General features: G+C 55.1%; 6 protein-coding genes across 6 annotated transcripts; 3 read left to right on the forward strand and 3 right to left on the reverse strand.

Moving 5' to 3' along the window:
• Window positions 1-2,764: 2,764 nt before the first annotated feature.
• Window positions 2,765-4,624, forward strand: SPSK_07279 (ferrooxidoreductase Fet3; the record flags this gene model as incomplete). Its single annotated transcript, XM_016733943.1, has 1 exon — window positions 2,765-4,624. One exon carries the CDS (start codon window positions 2,765-2,767, stop codon window positions 4,622-4,624), a length of 1,860 nt encoding a protein of 619 aa, XP_016590662.1.
• Window positions 4,625-5,008: 384 nt separating this feature from the next.
• SPSK_06973 (uncharacterized protein) lies at window positions 5,009-8,069 on the reverse strand (the record flags this gene model as incomplete). Its single annotated transcript, XM_016733643.1, has 3 exons — window positions 5,009-7,743; window positions 7,795-7,937; window positions 8,002-8,069. The coding sequence occupies 3 exons, from the start codon at window positions 8,067-8,069 to the stop codon at window positions 5,009-5,011; spliced, it is 2,946 nt and encodes a 981-aa protein (XP_016590663.1).
• Window positions 8,070-9,353: 1,284 nt separating this feature from the next.
• SPSK_07396 (uncharacterized protein) lies at window positions 9,354-10,991 on the forward strand (the record flags this gene model as incomplete). The annotated part of the gene is made up of 4 exons (XM_016734059.1): window positions 9,354-10,151; window positions 10,214-10,239; window positions 10,295-10,383; window positions 10,486-10,991. The coding sequence occupies 4 exons, from the start codon at window positions 9,354-9,356 to the stop codon at window positions 10,989-10,991; spliced, it is 1,419 nt and encodes a 472-aa protein (XP_016590664.1).
• An 833-nt stretch (window positions 10,992-11,824) lies between these two features.
• Window positions 11,825-13,441, reverse strand: SPSK_07408 (uncharacterized protein; the record flags this gene model as incomplete). Its single annotated transcript, XM_016734071.1, has 1 exon — window positions 11,825-13,441. The coding sequence occupies one exon, from the start codon at window positions 13,439-13,441 to the stop codon at window positions 11,825-11,827; it is 1,617 nt and encodes a 538-aa protein (XP_016590665.1).
• A 1,065-nt stretch (window positions 13,442-14,506) lies between these two features.
• Window positions 14,507-14,719, reverse strand: SPSK_08225 (uncharacterized protein; the record flags this gene model as incomplete). Its single annotated transcript, XM_016734861.1, has 1 exon — window positions 14,507-14,719. One exon carries the CDS (start codon window positions 14,717-14,719, stop codon window positions 14,507-14,509), a length of 213 nt encoding a protein of 70 aa, XP_016590666.1.
• Window positions 14,720-15,030: 311 nt separating this feature from the next.
• Window positions 15,031-16,518, forward strand: SPSK_07477 (DNA damage-inducible protein 1; the record flags this gene model as incomplete). The annotated part of the gene is made up of 2 exons (XM_016734139.1): window positions 15,031-15,670; window positions 15,737-16,518. The coding sequence occupies 2 exons, from the start codon at window positions 15,031-15,033 to the stop codon at window positions 16,516-16,518; spliced, it is 1,422 nt and encodes a 473-aa protein (XP_016590667.1).
• Window positions 16,519-16,896: the final 378 nt, after the last annotated feature.

Below are 16,896 nucleotides of genomic sequence, written 5' to 3' on the forward strand. Positions count from 1 at the left end.
AGAGGAAATTGATCGAAGCGACAAGAATAAGGCGACCTACTGGTAATGCTGCCCAGAAAAGAAGTAATGACAAGCTTTTGCTTTTCGTTGGTTTTTCGCGGCATTTTAAGAGACTCCTGCCATGGAGATGCCCCAACGTTGTAATAAAAGACTGGCCCAATACGGCTAGCCCAGCTGTTGCAGCTGTGATTCGTCTGTTTTGGCAGGTGCGCGCGCACGGTGCCTAAGCACACAGTGCATTAAAGTTATCTGATCCGCTGTAAAATCCAAAGGGAAGGAACTAAGGAGAGCATGACGAGTGAGAGCGCACAGGGCAGGAAGGAACGCTCCAGGGTTGCATGCAACATCAGATATTCGTTTCGACGCCACATTTGATGTCGTGCCAATATTAGCAGCCCAAACCCGGCACAAATCCGGCACGAACCCGGCACGAACCCGGCACGATTGATAAGAACAAGAACACGGCGAGAACGAGAAAATGCAATTCTGTGACCGTACCAAGGTCGAGACCAACGGCGGAGATTTGACACGAATCACCTGCCTTGCGCCCAGTTTCGCCTTAGTTCTCCGCACTGATTGTTGATATTTTGGCCTTTTAATTCTGATTCTCGACACGCGTTTACTGCATGCTACGATTCGGCTGTTGCAGTTCAGGCCAATCCTCTATTCGGAACCGACAGTACATTGGCGAATGCCCTATTGATTTTTCTACTGTTGAAAAGCGGAGTGGTTCTGGTCTTTCCGATCATTCTGGCTTTCTGTTTTCTTTCGATGTATTGCCCAACACATCTTGTTGCTTACTGCTTTACTTGCCGGTTTACTGATCGTGGCCGCTGCTCAGCTTTGAAATGCCATTGTTGTGTCCACGACGCATCGTCACAACGCTTCCGTGAGCCTCGGCCCTGTCGAAATTGCAAGCACAGCAGACGGACACGAGCCACATCAGCCATGTCCTTCCATACCTTGTCCACACAGCACAATCACCGTACCCCCACTTCGGATCCGCTTTCCATCGCTTGTTTTGCTTCCCACTGGCAGTTGGAAGCATGGCGGGAGTACACTGTTCTTTGCAGATTCTCACAGTCGTGCCTATCGAGTCGAGAAAAGGGGGAGTGTAGTGAGTAGTACAGCGTGTTTTCGCATAATTTCTCCTGCATCCCACATCCCACGGAAAACCCAGAAAGTGTTACGTACTGTTGTCTGCGTACCGGTGTAAAAGAAACTCCACGAGGTAAGATAATCCGAGCCGAATAAGTGAAACGAGACAGCTTGGGAAAAGCAAGCAAGAGGTAGTGAAGTGATACGTACTTGCAGGACCCCGGTAGTAAACAGACTACCCAACCCAGACGGCACAATCTTTCCGTGTTCTGCAGACTGCTTCATACTCGTACTGCATCTGATTTACATACGGCCACTCTGCCATAATAACCGACGTTACAGCAACTCTTGCATTCGGAGGACCTTTGTCTCTCCCATGAGTCTCTCGCGCTCTCCCATCCTTGCCCGTTTTTCTTCCGCTTCGCTGTGCCAACACAATCCTAACAAGTGCTATGGAAGGCTGTTGACGAGCAATCGGCCGGCAGTGGGTGGACAACAAGAACAGTCGGGTTCCATCTAGGACAATTTGTACCTCGTACCCATAGCACTAACTCTACCCCATACACTCGTCCTACCCATTGCTCGACCATTGATTGTCTTTACTTCTTTGTTGTGGTGTGGACCTCTCCGAGCCCACACAACCAAAAATCCATGCGTGCCCCATTGGGTTAGTAACCTCCAATTCTAGCTAGCCTATTTTGTTCTTCATTTTCAACCCCCGGACACTAACTGACAGGGCACGTCTTCCTAGCAAGAAACACCTAGTTTTTTATCAGATTTTTCGTGGAAAGCGGCTCGCGGGTTTCCAATGAATTGCAGTCACATTAGGACCAGAAAAGAAAACAAAAAAAAGGATTATCTACGGGCCAGTCTTGCCCTTCCGATTCCGCTCTCTAGCTTCCCACGGCAAACGACACCTCCTCCAAGGGGTAGCTCTGGAGCTTGCCGTCTCGGCTCCTGGGCCAACTGTGAAGTAGGTTTTTTTTTAACACACTTTCCCCCCCTTGACCGGCCCTTCACGTTTGTCGCTTTTCTTCTCACTCCTCGTGGCACCTCTCTTTTTTTATCTGATCCGCCGGCATCCCGAGACGGGTCGCGAGGATATCGAGCAAGACAAGACTCGGGCAATTGAAAGGTCCTCTTCACCTCATGCCCCATTTTCGGGCTCTTTTCTACTCCTTCTTCTTGCCTTTTCGCATTTTTCTTTTTTGTCGCCCGGGTCACATCATCTTCTCCATTGGTGCGTTTGCGGCATTACCATACCCAGCTTCGAGTCTGTCCTTAACCCTACCAGGCCATCGAGTCTCTCGGGCGTCCTGTGGTCCTCTTGCCTCCCTTCAGCCCTCCCCACACTTCTAGCAGTTGCCAATCTTCTGATCGGCTGTTTCTTTTCCATTCCCTCGTATGTTAATCTCTACTCTTTGTACAACATACTTCTCTTTTATTGTCCCTTTCTCTTTTTTCTCATCTGCGGCCTCCTTCCTTTTTCTCATCATTCCTGTCTTCGTCTTGTGACTTAATCCTCGTCGTTGTCGTCGTCGAGGGCGACACAAGTTCGACTAAAACAAATTTTCAAACACCCCTTTGTGCTTGAGTCTTCTTTTCTTTTCTCTTCTTTCCCTTTTATATGTTCATTTTTTAAGTCCCCTTCTCCCACCCCCTCACAATGGTTCGCGCATTCGTCGCCGGCCTGCTGGCCCTGGCTGCCGGCGCCGTGGCCGAGACGATCAACCTGGACTTCAACGTCTCGTGGGTCATGGCCAATCCCGACGGTTTAGCCGACCGCAAGGTCATTGGCATCAACGGCGAGTTTCCGCTGCCGCTCATCAATGTCACCAAGGGCGACCGCCTGGTGGTCAATATGTACAACGGGCTCGGCGACAAGAGCACGTCGATCCACTGGCACGGCATGTTCCAGAACGGCACCAACAGCATGGACGGTGCGTCCATGTTCACGCAGTGCCCGATCCCACCAGGCTCCAGCTTCACATACAATTTTACCGTGGAACAGAACGGCACGTACTGGTACCACTGCCACACCGACTTCTGCTACCCCGACGGCTACCGCCAGGCGCTGATCGTCCACGACCCGGAAGCGCCTTTCTACAATGACTACGAGGAGGAGTTTGTCATGACGCTGTCGGACTGGTACCACGACCTGATGGAGGATCTGAGCACCGAATTCTTGTCGCTCTACAACCCGACCGGCGCGGAGCCCGTCCCCAACTCGTTCCTGATGAACGACGGCCAGAACCAGACCTTCCACGTCAAGCCCAACACGACGTACCTGCTGCGCATCATCAACTCGGGCAACTTCATTGCGCAGTACTTTTACATAGAGGGCCACAACTTTACCATTGTCGAGGTCGACGGCGTGTACACGGAACCGCAGGAGGCCAGCACCCTATACGTGCACGTTGCCCAGCGCTACAGTGTACTGCTGACGACGGCCAACTCGACCGAGGTCAACTACAAGATTGTCACCGTGGCCGACTCGGACCTGATGGACTCAGTCCCCAGCAATCTGCAGCTCAACCAGACCAACTGGCTGGTGCTCAACGAGGACGCGCCGCTCGAGCAGGCCGTCGTCACGGCCGCCACAAGCGACGACATTGTTGCCTTTGATGACTTCACGCTCGTGCCCAGCGACGGCATGGCGCTGCTGCCGGAGCCGGATATCCAGATCAACGTGACCGTCTACATGGTGAACCTGATCACCGGCTTCAACTACGCCGAGCTGAACAACATCACCTACACCATCCCCAAGGTCCCCTCGCTGTATACGGCGCTTTCGGCCGGCGACCTGCGCACGTCCGAGGTTGTGTATGGCGAGTACACCCACCCGATTGTCCTCGGTCACAACCAGGTCGTCGAGATTGTCCTGAACAACGGCGACAGCGGCTCGCACCCCTTCCATCTGCACGGCCACACCTTCCAGGTAATCAACCGCGAGCCGCCCATCGGCCCAGACTTCAATTCGTATCTGGACGGCGACCCGGTCGCCTACGATGCGAACAACCACACCGACTTCCCGCCGATCCCCATCCGCCGTGATACCGTGGTGCTGCCGCCCCAGGGCTTTGTCGTCATGCGCTTCGTGGCGGACAACCCGGGTGTCTGGGCCTTCCACTGCCACATTGACTGGCACATGGCCTCGGGTCTCGCCATGACCTTTGTCGAAGCGCCCGAGCTCATCCCCACCCACGTCGAGGTCCCCGATGACCACTATGCGGCCTGCGCTGCTGCTGCCGTGCCCACGGTCGGCAACGCCGCTGCCAACGCCCAGAACTTTTTGGACCTCACGGGCCAGAACGCCCAGCCCAAGGACATCCCCGACGGCTTTACGCCGCGTGGCATTGTCGCCATGACCTTCACGGTGCTGTCGGCCGTCCTCGGCATCATCTCCATCATCTACTACGGCCTGGCCGATCTCAAGCACGCCCCCAAGTCGGCACCACCCGCAGCGCGCGACTCATCGGAGGGTGAGAATGCGGTGACCACGACCGCGATCCCCAAGACCGGCTGAGAGGTCTGGCTCTGTGGTGGAGGAATGGAAGGAGAATATTGGTCGAGAAAAATTATCTGTGTTTGCCGGCAATATGCGCATTTTGTTAAGTTTCATTTTTCGTCTCTTGTCCACCGTATACTATTGTCATCTCTTGTTGATTGACCTACTGCATTGTTTTGTTTTGTCACGGTGGATGAGATACGTTCTATACCTATTTCGAGTTGTTTCCCTCTATCCACAACAAATGATATGCGTGCACGTGAACACCGTCCGTTGTGCCTGCCTTGGCCTTGAGTGAATATTCTGCATTTATAAATCGTGTAGATCGTGCCTTCCTAATTCCTAATACCTCACTGCCCTACTCCTTCCCTATCCTATGTCTGCTCCTCCCCTGCTCCTCCCCTACGCGCCCTCCAATCCAAATTGGGCAGTCCACTCAGCACATCTCGTGATCTCGTTAGCTCCCACCGACGGCTTCACTTTGGCCACAGCCGCAAAGAAATCGTCCACCGTCAATGGCGGTGCCCGTGCCTTGCCTTGTGGCACGTTCTTCCACGTCATCTGCCGTGCGCCCGCGGAGCCCGCTTCGCACGGCACCCACCAGCCAGTTGCATCACGCGCAAAGTACTGTGCGCCGCGAACACGCTTGACCGGCAGCATCAGCGCGTCCTGCACGGCATTGGCGATATCACTGCCCGAGAAGCCGTCCGTGCGGCGCGCGAGCTCGGCACCGACAGCCACGTCGCGCGGCCCGCCCGCTGCGCCAACGACACCGGCCCACTCGTCGCCGCCGTGCACACGGAACAGCTCTGCGCGGGCGTCGTCGTCCGGCAGGGGGATGTGAATTCGTTTCTGGAAGCGGCGCCGGATGGCTGGGTCGAGGGACCAGGGCAGGTTGGTGGCGGCCAGCAAGACGACGCCTTCGTTGTTGCCGTGGCCGACACCGTCCATTTGGACGAGAAACTCAGTCTTGAGACGGGCTGTCGTGGCATCGTCACCACCACCGCCACCACCACCGGACTCTCTGCTGTTGCACAGCGCGTCAATCTCGTCAATAAAAATGACCGACGGCTTCTTCTCGCGCGCAAGCTCAAACAGCTGGCGCACCAGACTCTCGCTCTCGCCGAACCACTTGGATGTCAGGTCCGTCGCGCTGATGCTGAACAGCGTGTACTCGACCTCGGTGGCCACGGCCTTGGCCAGGTACGACTTGCCGGTACCGGGCGGGCCGTAGAGCAGGATGGCCCGCCGCGGCTTGCGCTTGCCCTGAAACATGTGCGGGAAGCGCAGTGGGAACACGACGGCCTCCTGCAGCTCGTCCTTGGCCGACGCCAGTCCGGCCACGTCCTCCCAGCGCACGTTGGGACTCTCCGTGACAATCGAGCTCAGGAGCGACTCGCGCAGCTGCTTGGCCATGCCGCTCTTGGAGTCCTTGTTGGCGTCGTCCTCGCCGTCGTGGCCGCCGCCGTCGTTGTCGCCGCCGACGTTGAAGGCGCCGAACTGCGACATAATGGCCGCGTTCTGGCTCGCCAACATGGACGACTGTGCATTGATCTGCATCGCCTCCAGGGCCTCGAGCATCTGCTGCTGCTCCAGCTGCTGCTGTAGCAGCTGCGATTGGTTATGGACGCCGTACTCGGCCTGGATGGCCGCCAGCTGCTGTTCCGCCAGCAGTTGCTCTGCCAGCATTTGCTCCTGCTTTTGCCGCGCGGCAGCTTGCACGCTTTGCTTGTAGGAGGATCCGATCTGCGATCCTGTCTCGACAAACAGTTTGAATATGTCCTTGACAGCGCCGCGCAGCGAAGGCTGGGCAGCTGCATCGCGAGGCAGGTCCCGCGACATTGTTTCCCCCGCAACGTCTGTGGCGTTCTCGGCAGGCGACGCCCTCGCCTCTCGTACCTCGCCGGCGGTCGCCGCCGCGTCCAAATGCGCCTGGAGCCCGTACCGATCGCTAATCCCCCGCAAGTACTGCTGGATCGCCACCAGGTACATGGCCTGCAAAAATTCCTCCCGGTCCAGTAGTCCGTTGTGGTCCAGATCCGATTTCCCCCAGATCATGTCAATGTCCTCGCTGCTCAGTTCTGACGCCGCAAACAGCTGCAGCGCATCGCTGGCCGTCACATACTTGGGCTCCTCCAAAACGCCCATCGTGCAAAGGTCCCACACCTCTTCAGCGACGCTGCGGATGTCGTCGGGCATGGCCAGCGTGTGCACAATGGCATCGATGCGCTCCTCATCTTCCGACCGATTCTGCTCCTGTTCCTCCGGAAGCAAGATCGAAGGAAGAGGTGAGGCTTGCGTCTCCACTGGTGTTTCTGGTTTGGAAGCATGTGTCGTCGACGGTGGTGTGCCGGGAATATACGGAGTCGAAACCGGAATCGGTGGACCGCGAGTCTGAGCTTGCACTTGCGGCGTAGGTCTATGTGGTAGTGTCTGGGAGGCTCGAGGGGGGAGATCGGGAGGTGGACCTGGGGGGGCTCTGGGAGGTGCCGATGCCGGTGGTGTTGGCGGCTGTGGGGGAAGCAGAGATGTTGGACCGGCTGCCGCCAAAAGATGCGCGGGCGGCCACTGGTTGAGAACCACGTACTGCATGGCGTCGGCACTCAACCCGTGCTGCCGCAAACTATACGGGTACGCTTTGGCCGTGCTGCCCAGGAACGACTCAAACTCCAAAAAGAACAGATCACCGTCCCAAGGGCACAGTGTCGTCCGCTTGCCCAGCTGAAACCCAGCAGACAGCATGTCCACGCCCACGGTCAGTGCGCGCAACTCGGTCACCAAGCTGTCCGGCAGGCCTTGCCAGCGGAGAGCACCACCACGCGCCTTGACAAGGACACTGTCCGAAGGGCCCCAGAACACATACTCGAGCTGTGTTGGCTGGAGAGTGTTGCGTAGGGGCCCGGCAAAGTGGACAAAGTCGGAGGTAAGACCGACGAAAGCATCAGGGAAAAGACCCGACGTCTCAGGCGACAGCATCACCTCGCCCGTGTTGAAGCGAACAAGGTACGCGCCGTAAGGTGAGAAACTCACATGATCAACGGCGGCGTACGGCTGGGTCTGCCGAGCGATGCGGATTGACTGGAGGAAATCGGCGCGATTGGAGAGGACTGTGCGAGGATCGAGGGTCAGTGCCGCGGCTGGCAGACAAGAAGAGTCATTCTTTTCATATGTCTTATCCTTTTACTAACCGTTTCCGTCCTTCAGCATCAAGCAATATGACCCATCCACGCCCGTTGACATCCAGTCAATACGCGTGCCGCCAAGTGACTGATCCGCAAAGTGCTCCCCGAGAGAGTCCCAGACGGTCTGGATCGGAGGTGGAAGCTGCCGGCTGTTTTGTCAGCATGCAGTGTGTGACCACCACGACCAGAAAAGCAGCAAAGGTGCCAACCTACCATAATGAGAACTGGTCGTTTCCCGTGGCCCACGACGAAGCCGACGGGCCGAAATAGAAAAAGACCATCGTGCCGGGTGTCGTGTTTTGATGATCAATTTTGAGGTCGAAGACGGCAGGACAAGGCACAAGATAATGGCAGCGTCTATTCGAAATCTAGAAAGCCAGGCATTTAAGAATGCTTCCAGTCTTTACGGACTCTTGCTTTGTTTGACTAGGCCTTTTTTTCAGCCCGACCTTTTTATTTCCAGTTTCGAGTCAAGCCACGCATTCGATGGCCCGACGATGCAAACCTGGACCAATAGAAGGCAAGAGAAGACAGGACAAAAGCAGGAAAGGGGGTTCAGCACTTTCCTGCAGTCTTTGACAGTCTAGAACGCATTGGTCATGCAGTGCAACTATTTGTTCTCGTTTCTAGTCGTTACCATCTTCCTGGTGCTCAGCCCACGCCCTGCCTATTCAGCCTCACCAGAGCGTCGATTTGGTTAAGCTTGCGGCTTGATTCCGCCTGGTTCAGCAGAACGATAGAGTATCTCACATATTCCGACGGATATACATTATCTGCCTTGACCCCTCTTTCTACAACAGGCTTAGTTAGGTTGCCTGTTTGCCCATTCTCAAACAATTGATAGGAATTTTTGTTTTTATTCACATTTGTGTTCTCGCGCCTCGGTTTAGTTTGCCTTGGCTGAAATCGGAGACATACATGAACCCTCTCAGACATTTTATGGGAAGCACAAATGCGAGAGACAGTCGTGGAGCACAAAAAGACAATGATGCTGTGGTCTGGTAAAGTGTTATTTCCCGTTTTTTTTCTTTTTTTCTTTTCGTTTTTTATTCTCAGTTGCCCCTCATATTTTCCACTGTTTACAAATGTTCTAATTAAATTACAAAAAGAAAGGGAAATAAAAACTTACTCGTCATTTTCAATGGCCAGCTCCAAGGTCCATTATTAAAACGTACATGTACCATACGCCTTTACCCGCCGGATATTTTCCGCGGCCACCCATATCCCGATCCAATTCTCTCCGTTCGGTTCCCCAGATTCGCCTCTATTGCAAGGTGATAGACGGAGCACAAAGCATAAATTTAATATATTGTCTACGAGATGTGACATAATGCCATTCTGTAGTGTCCGCTGCCGGCTTTCTGGACAGCGTGTTATTGCCACAGTGTATCACTTGGTGCTTCCCAGAGGATGAACGAATATGTCGCGATGTCGCAGGATCCCAGCCAGCTTAACACGTCGTTAGGGACAAAAGGTAGGAGGCAAGAACACCTGTTCTGTCTTGCCATAACTCTTGTCACGATACTCCTTCATCCTTATAGTGTCGCCTTTCCTTGCATCTCATCATGCTCAGCCAACAGATATCGACGACGGGACTATTGGTGCTCCTGGGCCTTGCGACGTCCTTCACTGGGCTGCCTGGAGCAGAGGCGGCGCCGGCGACGCAGGTTCGCGTCGTGGAGCCCACCGTCCCCGGTACATGCCTCTTCAAGGCTGTCAACCCCTTCTTGCGGGCAGTCTACCACCACTGCCCGCCGCCACTGACCGACATCAAGCGCATTCGACCCTATCGCAACCCACCGCGCTATCCATGGACGCACCCTGTGCGCTGCCTCAAGACCAAAGGCAGTGAGGATACCCCGCGAAAGGGCCACGACATCCGGTACTGCCTGTACTCGGACTCGGTCTTGGGCGGACTGCATGGCGTCAGTCTGCTCACCGCGCCTGAGATTGCCGCCGACGTGGTCAGCGCCGACGCCCTCGAAGACCGGCCGTATTATGGCGGATCGCGCCACCGCGACTTTGTGCCGGGGCCCATCAACGGTGCCTACATGATCCAGCCCACCCCCGGCAAGGGCCTCGGTGTCGTGGCCGCACGCAAGATTGCACAGGGCGAGATTGCCATGCTGGACCTGCCGGCCGTGTTGCTCAGCAAGGCGTTTCTGGAGGACACGGCACCGTTGCCTCGTCGGCGGTTGATTCGGCGCGGCCTTTCGCAATTGCCCGCGGAAACTCAGAAGCGGGTGTTTGCGCTGTCGACGAGCACCGGCGGCGACGTCGTGGACGCCATCCTGGGCACCAACACCATCAGCCTGGCGTTGGGGATGAATCAGCTGCATCTCGGTCTCTACCCCGAGCTGTCGGTAGGTCCTTGAGAAATCGGCGCCCATAAATGAAGAAAAGAAGAAGCTAACCTCTTGAATAGCGAATCAACCATGCTTGCAACCCAAAGTAAGTTTATCATACCCCTGGGAGACATATCGGGTCTCTTCTAACAGCTCAACAGTGCCTATTACCGATTCTCGCACCGGACGCTCTCAATTGAGGTCGTGGCCTATCGGGACATCCAGCCGGGCGAAGAGATTACCATCAGCTGTACGTCATGAACATTCTTGATTAGTGGTGCACAAGCGACGGCCCTCTTGAACGCACTCTATTTCCAGTGCTGACCTCCCTTGTCTCTCCCTCCCTCCCTAGATGCCCAGCTTACCCTGTCCCGCACGGAGCGCCGTGCGTTCCTGCAAAACAACTGGCACTTCAACTGCAGCTGCTCGCTTTGCCGCGCCGACCCAGACGCCATGACCCTGTCCGAAGACCGCCGCCGCGACATGCGCAAACTGCAGGCCACACTGGTCCAGGCCAGCCGCAGCGGCGAGTACGACCTGGCGCTTCTGACCGCCGAGACACTCCAAGAGACCACCGAGGCCGAGGGCGTCACGCCGCTGCACGCCGAAATGTACGACATCGTAGCATCCATCCACTTGGACATGCGCAACTTCAACCAGGCCGAGCGCTTTGGCCGCATGGCCCTCGAAGCATGGGAGCGGTTTGACAGCGTGGACGACTCGCAGTTGGTGGCGGCGCGGTGGTTTTTGTCGTTTGTGGAACAGGCGCGCAGGGCGGACGAGGCGGAGCGGCTAAAGCGGGAGCGAGATGCGGCAGACGAGGCTGCGATGGAGGATTCTCTTGAGGACTTCTTTTAGCCGGGCCCCAAGAAGCAAGATGTCAACAGTGGCCGAGCAAATATACATTCACGGCTTGGATGTAAATGTGTAGTTTCAAAATCAAAATATCGTATTCAATGACAAATCAAAAACCGACAATCAATTCAAGATGCGAAAGAAAAACAAATCATGGCCATTTCATAATACTCATCGTAATGCAGATGTGCTCTGAAAGCAATCAGAAACTGAAAACAACGTGGCGTCTCCAAATCACGTCCAGATGCTCAAATCGCTTTGCTTGTTGCTGGCAAGAAACTTGGGTGAAGTCTCAAAACGAAGGCTCGAAATGCCGGAAAAACAAGTAAAATGTCCAACAGAGAAGAAACATAAGGCAAGAGACAGAAACTAGAGAAAGAAACAAAACAAAAACAATGGTAGCTCATAAACATAAAATGCAAACATATTCAAATCAGAAACAGCTCCCATCCAGAAGCAACCTTGCAATTTTGCCACTATAAATATGGGCACGTCTTCTATCAATACCAACACCGACAACTCAAGTCTTGAGGACGGCGAGTGATGGAAGAGGATTAAAACAGAATCAGGAAGAGTAAAGTGCTAATAAAGGTAAACACTTTGCTCTCCTGACCTTGAACCGTGAACATCTGTTGTCCTTTCGGAAGCAACCGGATGACAATGGCGTTATGGTGCTCTGCTGGGATGCAACGATAAAATCCGAGCCGAGGGCTGGTCGGTCATAAAACGGTAAAACAACAAAACAATGCCAAAAAAGCAGACAAAAAGGGAGCAAGGTCGTGGTGTTGGGATACCACAGGGTTAGAATTGCAACCCCGACGATAAGCCTGCAGAACTCAATCAATGCACATGTCAAGAAGATCTTCCGCATACCTGTCGAGCTCAATGATGCGGAATCGGCCAGTTCCCTTCTCCTTCCGCTCCAGGTCACGCCAGGCGCTCGAGATCCCCATTTTCCAGGAGAGCAGCTCGACACACCAGCCCAGGACCAACGCCCGTTGGACGTGTTTAAAGAATCCATCCGAGAACTCGGCCTCGGCCGCATCACCAGTCGCTAGGACAATGGTACCGGGGTCATGATCTAAAAGACTGTGGCACATCTTGAGCTGTAAGATTTCGTCAACGGCCTGCTCGCCGATTTTCATGGAGTGTGAGTTGGCGGTAACACCTTCGTCAGATGAGTAACTCTCTGCAAACAAGTTGTTCCCGGTGTTGTGGCCACGGCTTGAGCTCTTCTTGTGGCCCATGTTGTTATAAGCGTGGTTGTTGCTGTTGTAATGCTTGGTGGACGACTTCAGCTTCGGTGATGGGGGAAGCTTAGCGACACGGCCAAGAATATTCATCTCGTAGTTCAGGGCAGCTGCCTGCCGCATATACGCCGGCCAAGTTCGTCGGTCGTAGTAGTCAGGCGCAGACCCCGTTGTGACAAGGCGTGCAGAAGGCCGATTGCGCTCGAGGATGCGCGCCAAACCGTCAAAGAAAAAGGGTGGCGCCGTCATCTTTTTGTCTTGGGTAAAACCACGGTCAATTTTAATGCGGTTGTAAAATCCAATCACAATGTTCGAGAGATCCACGAAAACATGAAGAAGGCCAGCGTCCGGTGATACCGCTTCAGCCCCGGGAAACTTCAGCGCGCGGTCCCGTTTGTATTCGGGCTTGAGCTTCATCTCAAGCAGAGCCAGTTTCTCTTGTTTGGTATGCCACGACAGAGGTTGGATAGGATGGCTGAACATGGGCGATCCGGCCATGGGGGACGAAAGGAGCAGCGAGGAGGAAAGGGGGTAAGGTAAGTCGTATTGGCCCATGGCCTTGCTGTAACCCATGCTACCAGGCGTGCCGACGGGACCGGGAGTTCGTTTGGGGGACTTCAAGATGGACATTGGCCGTGTTGGCGTAGCTACATCGGCCACAGCAGCGGCGGCTTTGACAGTCACGGTTGCGATACCTGTCGGCGGCGAAGCGGAAGGCGAGGCGATGAGCACTGTATTCAGGTTCGCCGCGTAGAGGTCGGCCGGGGCGGGAAGAAGAATTCCCGCAGTGACACCATCCACGTCTCTGGCCCTGTCGTCGTCCTCTCCACCACTGCCATCCTCTGAAGTCGTGTCGGGAAGAAGAGAGCCCGGAGTTCCGCTCGGAGAGCCTATCGTAGAGAAATCGAGGCCGCATAAGAAGCCAGCATTGTAGGCAGACCCGCGAGGGGCGTCGACCGCCGAGCCAGAAAATGTAGACAACACGGCAGGCTCAGAGGCGTGAAGAGACTTCACGGGATCGCCCTGGTTGGTGGCCGTGAGTTGGTCGAGTGCCGAGGAGACACCGGCGGGCCAATCGTCGAAAATAGAAGCGAAGTTGCCCAACTTGGGCGAAGGAGGGCGCGTGTTAGCCGGCGATGAGACATCGTGTCCGCCGCTGGCGTCTAGTGATGGTCGAGATAGTAAGATAGAAGGTTCGGACATGGCGTCGGCGGTTACCTCGACATGGAGAGAAGGAGGGTGGCAAACGGCGGTCGGGAGCGGGACATGGCCGCAGCGTTGAAAAGGCTGGGTAGGATGTAAAGTAACTAATACGATACGCTGTGCAAGGACATCAGGACGATGTGTGCATGAGAGGTGGTGGGTGCTGTCGATGAGATTGCTTGTCCTCTTTGGAGAACGGAATGAGAACGAGCAAACAGCAGAAATCGAGATATTGAGAAGGGACAACCTCCGGGTTATGTTCGGGCCTGTGTGGAAGGCAAAGTAGCGGGAAGGTGCTGTGTCAGTCACCGCAAGGCCAGTGTCAAATCAGTGCAACGGTCTGTGGCTCGATTTTTGCAGGTTTGGGCAGGGAACTGCTTGTTTGTGCGCTAAGAGGGGCGGAAAGAACGGAGCGGCAAAGACTGCGCGATTGCTGGCGTGCTGCCCCACCCAGCCATCCAGCCATCCTTCCCTGCGAGCCTGTCGTCCATTAACTCATTCTGATGCGAATCCACACATGCCACTTGCTCCTACCTTTACCAATCAGGTACTGGCCGCTTTGCTGGCAAACACTCATTTCTGCACGGATGGACAGGACCACGCATGAAAGTAAAACAGACACAAAGAGACCAAGCATACATTCATGAGGTTAGAAAGGAATGAAGAGTATGAAACACCGATTCCTGATTCACCGACGGCGCAAGAATAACAGAATGGCCCTCTCACTACGATCGCATTGCGTGGCCGATGAAAGGGATTCTTCTAATCTGTAGCTGATCGCGCCGCCTTCAGTGAAACTCTTGTGCTTGACTACCAATGACGTTTCTTACTTCTCTTCAAACAGTCGGGAGAGTGTATCTTATCTTTTTTGCTGTGAAATGAGCTTGTCATAGCGAACAAGCCCAGGCATTGAGTATCGGAATGTCTGTCATCCAGGCTGCTCCTTCTTTCTTGGGTACTTGCCTCTTCAGCCTCTTACCCAAGTCTAGACCCCGCATTCTACGTTCGGAAGGCACCGCAGCCCCTGTTGGCTAAATGGGCCCTAAGCCTGGCCAACCATACCTTTCACATCCGAGCTAGGCAGGCGTCCCAATGCGTCGTCTCTGAGGCAAGGGCACTACTGTGACTGGCGGCCGGCACCTGCTGAAAGTCGCTTGTAAGCCTCGCCGCCAATTGACGTTTCCATACGCTTCCGTTTGTCTCCATCGCCGCCTTCATCAAAGCACGATTTGCACTTCCGCCCGCCTCCCAGCACGACTTCACTTTCTCATCAGACATGTTTTTGAAATAGTTTTCACTTTTCTTTTGCCCTATCCAACTTTTCTTTCTTCTGTCCGCCGCCAAATTCGATCTCGTTCGACAGATCCGTTGATCTTCCAAACAAAAGCAGCCAAGCCTTGTGGGCGTCAAGAAAGCTTGAACAACAACCTAGCCTTCGATTCGATATAGAGACATCGAACTTCGCTCTGTGCACTAGCTTGCCCACAATGTAAGCTGGCTGTTCCCCATCGGCGTCCTCTATGCTCAAGCCCACCATCTTTGCTTCACCTTCCACGCGCACCGTCCTGCCTCGTGTCGCGTGCTGACAAATGTGCCAAACCTCTAGGCAAATCACGGTGACCGTGTCGAGGGCACACAGCGACGAGCCGGATCTGCTGTCGCTCGAGGTGTACCCAGAAATGACCGTCGAGACGCTCCAGAGTTCCATCGAAGCCGAGACCTCGATCCCGCCGACTGCGCAGCACCTGTACCACGATGGCAACCTCATCACCGACAAAGCACAGACTCTCGAGGCCCTCCATGTGACCAACGGGGACATGATTGCTATGCACATCCGCGAGCCCAGAAACCCGGGCGCTGGCTCTGGCGCAAGGGCTTCGCAGCAGGCCGGCGGCGCGGCGGCAGCGGCAGGCACCCGGCAGCGGCAGCCGGGCGAGCCAGACCCCGAAGTGATTCGACTGCAGATTTTGGGCGACCCGCGCCTGCGTGAAGAGGCCATACGGCAGCAGCCACAGCTTGCATCAGTGATTGACGACCCGCAGCTATTCGCCCAGTTCTTCAACAACAACTACGACCGGGAACGGCGCGAGCGTCAGGACCGCCAACGCCAGATCGCACAATTAAACGCAGACCCATTCGATATCGAGGCACAGGCGCGCATTGAAGAAATTATCCGGCAAGAGCGTGTGATGGAAAACCTCCAGAATGCAATGGAGCACAACCCAGAAGGTAGGCAGTGGTCGGGCCCACGCCATATTCGTCGACGAATTTTTTGCTAACTCTTCTTTCCTCAAGTGTTCGGTCGCGTGCACATGTTGTATGTAGACGTGGAGGTGAACGGATACAAGGTGAAGGCCCTCGTCGATTCGGGCGCGCAGGCCACCATCATGTCTCCGGGCTGCGCCGAGGCTTGCGGTATCATGCGGCTTGTGGACAAGCGTTTCGCGGGTGTGGCGCGTGGTGTCGGAACGGCCACGATCATCGGCCGTGTGCACTCCGCACAGATCAAGATCGGCAGCCTCTTCTTGCCTTGCAGCTTCACTGTGATGGAGGGAAAGTCGGTCGACCTGCTTCTCGGCCTGGATATGCTAAAACGCTATCAAGCATCCATTGACTTGGCCAAGGACCGCCTGATTATCCAGGATGTCGAGATCCCCTTCCTCGGCGAGGCGGACATTCCCAAGGACTCGGAGGAGGCACTGGCCGAGGAGCCAACGTTTCCCGGCCCCAGCGGAACGACAATCGGTCAGCGCTCGGGTGTCGTTTCTGGACCAGAGGGCCAAGAGGGCTCAAGCGCAGAAGCGGCACAAGTACCGCCTGCAGCACCAGCACCCGCCTCAGCGCCAGCTCGGCCTCAGCCTCAGACGCAGACTCAGCAGCAGCCGCTCTCCGCCGCAACACCCGCACCAGCTGCTGCACGCTCGCCGCAGCCACCTGCCGCAGGCGGTGCCTCATTTCCAGAAGAAGATGTTCAGCAGCTGATGGCGTTGGGGTTCCCGCGGGAAGCTGTCTTGCAGTCGCTGGAGGCTACTGGTGGAAACGTGCAATATGCAGCGAGTTTGCTCTTCCAGGTGTAGACTTGAAGGGGAGATTTATAGTGGTTGTACAATCGACAGCATCAAATACACGACATGGACGAGACGTTAAACAGCAGTCGAGATCAGCCATAAGGATGTGCATGGTTATCAATATTGGGCGATGGGCTTTATAGGCGATTGGCATTACTTTATTTAGGGATATAACTTGGTTTTTGCTCAAGGTTTCTGTTTTGACCTCATCGACGAACGAATTGGCGATGCACTTTATTCGTCTCTGATGCGTGCCCCATTTCATGTAGACGTATCAAGTGGTGCTCATGATGTCATGTTTACAAACAGAGGTAACCTTATCGCTACATTGTCTCGACCGACAAACCAAACAAATGCTCCTGGAAAACGCCAAGAACAGATGTCTAC

Source organism: Sporothrix schenckii (assembly GCF_000961545.1).
Source record: "Sporothrix schenckii 1099-18 chromosome Unknown Cont41, whole genome shotgun sequence".
In the NCBI taxonomy this organism is placed as follows: Eukaryota; Fungi; Ascomycota; class Sordariomycetes; order Ophiostomatales; family Ophiostomataceae; genus Sporothrix; species Sporothrix schenckii.